The 9,800-nt window shown below is 46.8% G+C and overlaps 1 protein-coding gene across 1 annotated transcript in view; it reads right to left on the bottom strand.

Moving 5' to 3' along the window:
* Window positions 1–3,144: 3,144 nt before the first annotated feature.
* The window catches only part of LOC106812008, a gene marked incomplete at its 3' end in the record, with an annotated part of 100,500 nt that continues 93,844 nt past the window's right edge, over window positions 3,145–9,800 (bottom strand). Inside the window, exon 4 of the mRNA XM_014815760.1 lies at window positions 3,145–3,336. Coding sequence (XP_014671246.1) covers window positions 3,145–3,336 — 192 coding nt within the window. The remainder of the gene's footprint in view (window positions 3,337–9,800) is intronic.

The following is a 9,800-nucleotide window of genomic DNA, read 5'->3' on the forward strand; positions in this document are numbered from 1 at the left end:
CAGAGTGCGATATAAGGGCAAATAGCGGAGAAGGCAGAAAGAGGGCCCAAAGTCAAGAGTACGCAGGCGATGAGAGAGCAGAGAAGAGGAGACGACGACGAGCACGCAGGGGATAGTGATGTGTGCGAGGCTTGCGCGCTTCGTCGTCTTTGTGCTGTGTGTGTGTGTGCTGGCTTGCTTGCTGGTGTCGTGGTGTGTGCGTGTTGCTATGTCGTGTCATGCGTATGTGTGTCGAGCGACGCAGAGACATACGATCAGAGTGTGTGTGTGTGAGAGACGACGAGACGATGTCGCTGTGGAGGAAGACAAGAGAGAGAGCAGAGAGAGTGTGTTGCGTATAGCGACTCACAGCTTGTCGTGCTGTTGTGTTCCGTGTTTAGATGTGTTGTGGTGTGTTACTATGACCGGCCAGAGCTCGCTCGTGTGTGTAGGTGTGTACGTGTAGTGCTCGGTAGTGACGCATGTGAGGACTGCTAGTTCGTCTAACGAACGTGTCCAGTGGGGTAGTGCGCGCTCTCGCAAATTCTATGATGCAACACACGTATTCCGAATCTTAATGGATCATAATGTTCGTCAAAGCATTATATTTAGCAGCAATATTAGTCCAGCGGCTCACACTGTAGCATTCGCTAATTCCACCGCCTGATTATGCGATCACCGAGTACCAAGATAGTACGAGGTCTATCCTCCGACAGGTGTGTATAGATCCATTACTCTCGTACTCGTATTTATGAGTTTTGGTTACTATATAGCCACCTGATTAATTGCATCGTGGTATTTACCTATTTGAGGCTCTCGCGCAGTCTCTTGCGCACTTCGCGCGCTTCTGCTCTCTGCATCATAGCGCCTCTCTCTTGACTCTCGTATCTAGCGTCTGCTCCTCTCTGGTTGCTCTCCTCTCTCTCTCTACTCTCTACTTCATATCTACTCTCTCTCTATTATTTTATCTGTGGTCAGTCTCTCTCGTCTCTCGCTCTCACCTCCTGACTCCTCACCTTCATACCATCTTTCTTGCTCTCTCTTCTCTCTCTGTTAGTATCTTATACGTTGCTCACTTTCTCGTTTCGCCGGCTCATCCTCTTTCCTGTTCGTCTTCTCTCTCTCTCTCTCTTCCTCTCTCTTCTCTCTCTCATCGTGCCTTCTGCTTTCCGCTCCCTCTGCTCGCTCTCTAGTTGTGTACCGTTTGCGATGGTGCCATCCAGTCTGATGCGTTAGCGGCAATGTTAGTTGCTTTTGCGGTAGCTGCGCCTAGCTGATGCTAGGCCGAGTGGTGTTACGGTCGCCGGCGCATGCCTGCCACAGTCCGCGGCCATACGCTCATCATCAAATCGCGTCGCAAGGCCGACCCGATGCGCCGCGCGCTGCTTAGCTCATCAGCTGTGCACTGACTGTTATCGCACTGTGATCTTGTGCTGATCTCACTGATCAGTAGTACTTGTATCGATCAGCTTATTGCGCTGTAAGGTGAGAGTTGATGTTAGATATCATCATATTGGATATCCTCATTGGACAGCCGAGCCTCGGATGGAGGACGAAGTGACTTAAATGCTTCACATATACTCCCGCGACAGTCGACTGAGATAGTTATTCATGACTTGAAACGGACAATTGAATGTCAAAATTTTATAACTTCTGCTAACGCTTTTATACATAGAAATACATTCAATAACTTATTCCATTTCAAATCCGGCGCCCCAATTTTGCTAAGAAACACATTGGAATATTGAATCAAGGTATGTGACGTCACAGCCCTCGTTGAACACGCCATCTATATAGCGTAACAGTGGCATAACACGCTTAGTATTATGCTTATGCTAGTGTGAAAGTATTGTTACAGCATACAACAAACATGCTAGCCTGTAAATGATACTTCATATTCATGTATCATACATATACCTGTTGTGCGATTTAATGCATTCCACGGCCTATGTACATGACTTGCGTAGAAGATATTTGTTACAGTGCTCACGACGATACATATGTTGGATTCTTTGACCGAGCGTTGATAAGCCCCCCGGTGAAGTCAGTGTACTCGCATGGCCTCACCTTGGTCTAGCGTCGAAACTGGTCTACACATAACCTGATCTTCTCATTCTCAGCCAGCATATACATTCAGGTGCCGCTACTGCATTAATTCACAAACACTACAAGCAAACACCAGTAATTTGTTTACAGTCCTATCTGGCTACCGAAGCTTCCAATTCCGCCATGTGCTGCGGTGACTGTTCTGATTCTGAGAAGTTTGTGGCCGGACTCTTCGCCGTTGGCCTTTTCAGACGATTTCTCCTCAATTTCTTCATTGTGTATATTCAGGCTCAAACCGTATATCCAACTTGGTAAATCACTCTAAATATCATATCATCTGAGTAATCACTAGAATCATTGAATATGCGCTCTTTTGTCTCCATCTTATACACCCCAAGTCGACACGCACTATGTTTACATACATAGCGTGTATTCAATAGGGGGCTGGACGTCACATGACCTAGACTAATATTCCATTGTGTTCTTACTTGAGCGGGATGGTTAAACTGCGGCCGCCGGATTTTGAATATGGGTGGAATAACGTTTATTCAATGTATTTATTAGTGTATAAAAACGTTACAGAAGTTATAAAATTTGACTTCAATTGTCCTTTAAAATGTCACATATCTCATAGGACAGTAGCTGAGATAGTGGGGGTTAAACCTCAAATGTCACATAATTCACCAAAATGTCAACTGAGATAGCTATTGGTGACTTACCAATTACACTACATCACACTGGACAGTAACTCAGATAGTCGCAATGACTTACAATGTCACAAATTTCATCACACGGTGAATATAGTGTAGTCAGCAATGGCTTACAAATGCCATACATCCTATCAAGAGCTAATTTTACATTATTATAATATATATATATATACGCATCAGGGATTAATAATGACAAATTGTCAATTTGTCAATTATTATTTGTCAAATATTATTAAAATTTCTCATTATTAACCCTTGATATACATGTATACATTATACACACATACATTATACATGTCTTACTAGCTCTTAATCCTATCCGATAGTGATTGTATGGCATATATATAACCGACGGTAGAGTAAGAGTAAAGTATAGGTAGTATGTAGAGTGACGAGTGCAGTGACGTACCGTGAGTGAGTCTGCATGGGCCGATGATATCGCTATCGTTGATCAGACAAGGCACGGGATAGGGAGACATGTTCGTCGCCGGATACAACCAATGCTCCCCGTTGTTGCAGCGAATCTCACACCGATACGGCAGCCAGGGGGAGCTGCCGTCGGACGCCGCTAACATCCTGATGCCATCTTTGTACGTGTAGTCTGAAACGATGAAAAGAGACAGCGCGGCCAATTAGTATCAAGAGCTAATTATACAGGTATTAATAGCCCTTGTTAGTATGTACTTAGCAGACGTGAACCGAGATTGTGATGATGCATTATCACACGCAAACAATTCTACTTGCGTCACTGGTGGGTGGGTGGACCGTGGGTTGCTGGGCGGGGGTTGTAAGAAAGATCATGAATAGCTATGTAGGGCCTACATCACGAGTCTAAAATATCATAACTAATGCATGACACGTCACTTCAAAAGTTACGATGCTTTAGACGTGTGACGTCACAACTACTACCAGGATGGGTTTCGACATCGTCGCCCTCTTTGTATGTTATCGCGAAAGTGCTAAACTCGCTCTAGACAACAGGGTGTGAGTTGTTGAGTTCTACATGGTAGAATATCTGTATACACCCCAATATATGGCGGTTACTCCCTCGCATCAGTCGCATGTGATATGCTAAACCCGCCAAACCATGTACAGGTTGTTCGTGCGATACAAGGGTATCATGTACTTGCATCTGATAAAAAATTATTTTCTGTCACCCGTGTAAGATAGATACACTGGTTTCGTAACGTATGTTACGAACAGAACCCCAGAATCTACGGATGTACGTGTGACTGCTCTGCCTCGGATGCACGCGCACAATAGAAGTATTATTGCCTGAATATTTGTGAAAGAATAAGGGTTGTGTGCGCGTGCGTGCGTGCGTGCGTGCGTGCGTGCGTGAACGTGTGTGTGCGTGCGTGTACGTGTGTGTGTGCGTGCGTGTACGTGCGTGTGTGTGCGTGCGTACGCGTACGCATGCATGTGTGTTCGTGTGCGTGTGCGCGTGTGTGTGTGTCTGCGTGTGCGTGTTCGTATGTACGTGGCATAACAGAGCGCAAACAGAACAGCAGGGAGGTTGTATAGAGAGAACATATATAGCTACTATAGCGACTGCTGTAAATCCAGCGTCCGTTATTGATGGCTATAGACAGCAATTTCCTGCCCGTCACTCCCTTCAAATGTCAATATCTCGCGCAAACAAAATAAAGCTCCCAGCAGATCTGCGCGCGCAAGCACTCGCGCACGCACGCATGCACCCGCGCACTCGCGCACGCACGCAAGCATGCACGCACGCATGCACTCGCGCACGCACACACGCATGCATGCGCACACGCATGCACGCACGCACACACGCACGCACGCATGCACGCGCTAACACACGGACGCACGCACGCACGCACGGCGCACGCACGCACGCACGCACGCACGCACGCACGCACGCATGCATGCACGCGCGAACACGCATACACGCGTGTACATACACGGACGCACAAGCTTGGGTTCATTATTAACCACCTAGGACAAAACTGAAATGTTGAGAGCGCATCTAATTCCGGTTGCTACCGGATACCATAAATCCTAATCCTGCGGGGATAATAGAAGGAAATAAGCCAGGTGGCAAAATTTCCTGCGCGTATCAGGCTGTATATAAAAGGGAAACCAGAGCTAGCCACGCAAATTATTTCCCTCGCACTCTCTCTTTTCACCCACTATCTCGTTCTTCTCCTTTCTCTCTGTACTCTCCCCTTCCCCGATCTCTTTCTTGAGCGCGCTCTCTCCCATCTCCTTCCCTATTTCGCATACTCCCGCCGTCTCTTTATCTCCCTGCCCTGCTCACTTCTCACTCGATCTCATTAAGAGTCCATAATAAAAAAATAAAAAATTGTTCTATTATGGACTCTCGATCTCATCCACCTCTCTTCGTCCTCTCTCGCTCTCCATCTCCTTCTTTTCTTCGGTAGCAAGGTGAGAGAGCGTCCGCGTGCGGAAGAATGAGGTGTTTACGCCGTACGCATCCGACCCCCACCACTACTTGTCTTCTCCGCGTCTCTCGCCATGAAAATGATTCTCGTTCTCTATCGCAGATCGTCTGCCACGTTACGTCGTGCGCACATTCCCAGCCGGAGGGCGAACGGCTAGACGCACGAGACGGCTCCGCATTCGGCATGATATTACCAGGAGTGTATCGTATAAACTCTACAGAATAATAGAATATTAGATATAGAACATCTTAATATTCTTATATATCTTATATATTTTTTATTCATCTTATATATCGTATATATATATTTTTATATATCTTATATCTTAGTTTATATCTTAGTTTTATCTTTATTATATTATTATATAATAATATATGTTCTTATATTAGATATAGTTTATATCTTAGTTATATCTTAGTTTATATCTTATAAGAATATCTTATATATTCTTTATTAACGACATATTAAAGCGTCTATTGCGAGAATTTTCCAGTGTTTTCCCCACTTTCATGATACCTACCGTTATTGCTTGAGTAACAGCAATTGTCTAGAGTAACGATAAAATGTCTTAGAACCTTCGTATTCACCAAATCCAATGAAATCATGCACGATTACAATTTTGCGTTCTGTTTCTGTTTACCGTTGCCATCTCTCGAATTTTCTCGCGGTAGCACGAGACATCTATCACGGTGCAGCAATGCATATTACGCACCGTAGGAATCAGGTCAGAGTGTAAACACAGACGTTCATACTAACGTAACAGCAGTGTAGTACTTAATGCCACGTAAAGTCTGTTATTAGAGAAGCTTGTGGATTGCCAGTCAGATAGTAACACGGGAATTACAATGACAGAAAGTGCTCTGAATTATTGACATAAAAACTCAATAATATTTACCAAACAGAATTGCACGCCCTTTTGTTTTAATTATGTTCGCTTGTTTGAGACGCCATTTGTGATTTTTGAGAGTCGTGACACGATAAAATTTATTGCTGGTATGATGTGGTCAAATCAATTTTTCTATGCTATAACTGCATAAAATCTTGGTGTTTTTAATGTGGGTATAATCAGTGATATTTCCACTGTCAGGTGAGACTATATTCAGCTATATTTAGTTTTTCTGAGCCAAAAAACTCGCAATGATCACTTTAAATACAGAATAATAAATATAATAGTATCCTATAAGCCTACACTCCGAATATTACATATATATATAATAGGGATTGATTACATCGCTAAAGCCATGGCCCGCCCCGTCTAGAAAAAGGTCGCCTACGCGCGCGTGTCACTGATATATTATAATTACTATATATATATATATATATATAGTGACTCGTGTATCCATTTAAGGGCAAGATGTGAAATCAGCGCAATGTGCGCGTGCGCAAATTACGTCGTTAAATAATACGAATAGAATACGTTAAGATGCGAATAGAATTTCATTGGTTATCATGGCGGACGTGGCAATCAGGTGTCGTCGCTAGAGAGCGCTGACGCGTAAGCTGTGGGTGGGGGGGGGGATTCGTCCCCAGTGACAATGCGATGTGATGGTTGCAGCAGGACAACTCTGCAGCAGGACAACTACCACTTGAGGCTCCGCCACGGACAGCCTCTCTCCACCCTCGCTACACCCTACTGTTATTGCTCCTGCTTCTACTACTGCTGCTGCTGCTGCTGCTGCTGCTGCTGCTGCTGCTGCTGATTTTGTTGCTGTTGCTGGCACTGCTTCAGCTGCTTCTACTGCTGCAGCGGCTGCTTTTATTTCTGCTGTTTACAATTAATTTCAACGAATGTGTTCCTCGCAATTTGCAAAACTTTCACGATGAGGCCATTAGACTGATGAGCAAACTTGAGTCAATGCGATTTTATTTGTTTTGGCTCGTATATCAGAGACGTGACGCCTCCCTTCTCCCTTCTCCCTTCCGTTCCTCTCCTCCTTTCGCAAGTTTTCTACGAACTTGGTTGACAATTGCCTGTGTAAATTGCGCGATGTACGTGCAGTGGTTATATCTCCGGGCAATATTTTATGTCAGCGGTGTTACCGGGGAGGCAAGGGCTAGATAGGCAACGTTAGCTAGTTGAAAGCTTTTTCGGACTATAAAACCACGAGGATGTTGTTGTCAGCGCCCGCCATGCCTGCTGAGTCATTTTCGTTCGATAGAGGACGATGTACGAAATGTGAGAAGCATTAAGAATTGAATGAAAAATGTTTCATACGAGAAACGTTTATGGCCAACACTTCGTTACATGCGTCCTCCCTTCTTTCTGTCTGTCTCTCTCTCTCTCTCTCTCTCTCTCTCTCTCTCATTCGCTCGCAATGTCTCTGTCTCTCCCTCTCGCTCGCTCTATATCCCCCTCTTGCCCGCTTTCACTCGCTCTCTCTCTCTCTCTTTCTTTCCCCTCATCTCTATCTCTCTCTCTCTCTTCCTCTCTCTCTCACTCTCTAGCTCTCTAGCTTTCTGTCTTTCTTTATCGCGTTCTCTTTTCAATTACTACTATAGGTCAGGTGTCCCCATCCTATCACGCGTTTTGGTCACTTTCCATACAGTTATAAAAGTAGCATAAAATTGGTTGGAAGAATTCATGATATATATCTCTCTCTACTGTGCGACAAGCAGCGATGGCGGGCAAACTCTACCACCCACTAACTCCCAACACTGCGCGGGCTTGCGCCTCTCGCGAGATTTCGTTTAACCTATTAGCAGACTCGTTAAATTCTAACCGTGGCGGTAACGATATTGCCGCCGCAGCGTTCCCCGAGTGTAAACTCTTGTTTCTGAAGCTGATATCTACGGTAATAGTTTTAGCGCTGCACATACATACAGTCGATATGATCGCTGCGCGCTGCCGCTGCGCGATTCCATGTAGTTAAATCTAATTTTCTTACGTCCCCCGCACTATAAATGTTTGCTAACGACCTTCGAGATTTCTGCAGGCAAGTAGACAGCCACGCATATAGGCATGCAGCCATGCAGGCAGACAGGCAAGCAGACAGACAGACAGGCAGGCAGACAGGCAAGCATGGAGGCAGGCAGGCAGGCGCGCAGGCAGGCAGGCAGGCAGACAGGCAGGCATGGAGGCAGGCAGGCAGGCGCGCAGGCAGGCAGGCAGGTATACAGACAGGCAATCAACATCCGGATCCGAGAGACGCCGGGTAAAGAGACGAGAGCACCTATGTAAGGTACTGATTAGCGACACTACACACATGTGATCACCCCCTCACACCCCCACTTCCGCTGCGTGCGCTACAGTACGTCGGTACGCGATGACTGCGTACACAGCTTTGCCTTCACTAATGGCTGTCGTCATGAGACGGACAAATATTTGCTCGCGCTCAGCACGACGTTAATTCGTTAGCACACCAGAGGGCGACGTGTCGCCGCTGACGATCTGACGCAGGCATTTGTCCCCCCCCCCCCTTACTGTTGATCTTATGCAAACTATAACCAATCCGTCTCAGCGCGTGGAGAATAGCACACGATTCGATCGGCGCGAGCACGACGGAAAAACCAACCGTAAGCTTTCACTGCCCTTATTCCAGACCTCCGTCCGATGGCTTGTCTGGCAACTCCCGGTGGGAGGGACTGTGAGACAACATATACATATATGCAGTTTTGTAGAATGATATTTGTTTAGGCAAGCTCGCGTGACGTTGCTTATGTATGTCTCGGCTGCACCGACTCGTGTTTCCACGACGGGCGCGTGCGTGCGTGCGTGCGTGCGTGCGTGTGCATGCGTACGTAGGTGCGTTCATGCGTGTGCTTGCGTGCGTCCATGCGTGCGTGCGTGCGTGCGTGTGCATGCGTACGTAGGTGCGTTCATGCGTGTGCTTGCGTGCGTCCATGCGTGTGTGTGCGTGCATGCGTTCATGCTTGCGTGCGTGTGCGTGCGTGCGTGCGTCCATGCGTACGTGCGTACGTGCGTCCATGCGTGTGCGTGCGTGCGCGTGCGTGCGTATATGCGTCCATGCGTGTGTGTGTGCGCGTGCTTGTGTACGTGGGTGTGTGTGCGTGCGTGGCGTGCGTGCGTGCGTAGGTGCGTCCATGCGTGTGCTTGCGTGCATCCATGCGTGTGCGTGCGTGCGTCCATGCGTGAGTGCGTACGTGCGTCCATGCGTGTGCGTGCGTGTGTACGTGTGTGTGTGTGTGCGTGCGTGCGTGCGTGCGTGCACGTGCGTGCGTGCGTATATGCGTCCATGCGTGTGTGCGCGAGCGTGCGTGTTTGTTTAGTGCAGCCTGCTGACGTGTGAGTCATGTAGCCAGGCAGCGACTCTCTGTTTGGCTGACAGGTGGATGACTGGCGTTGTGTGCGCCTTTCAAGATTGCCTCTGCGTTAAGTGACATACGGTATTACGCAGGCAAATCAGCCAATGAGCGCTGGTAACAGCTCAAGAATGAAATCGTTTTGCCGCGTATCCGTGCGCTTAATTTATTTTTATTTTTCGATGGAAAGAGTTAGAACTCTTTGCAATTGTTAACTTCAGAAACTAGAATTCTTGCTGCATCTGCCAATAGGCGCGTTCACACTGGCGGGAATTAGCGGATGCAAATCTCGGTTTTTGGCATCGCGATCGAAATCTCGAGATTTTTACAACGTGTGAACGCAAAAATCTCACTACGTTATCGCGATCAGCATCGCGCTTGG

Source organism: Priapulus caudatus, unplaced genomic scaffold (assembly GCF_000485595.1).
Source record: "Priapulus caudatus unplaced genomic scaffold, Priapulus_caudatus-5.0.1 Scaffold600, whole genome shotgun sequence".
NCBI classification, from domain to species: Eukaryota; Metazoa; Priapulida; class Priapulimorpha; order Priapulimorphida; family Priapulidae; genus Priapulus; species Priapulus caudatus.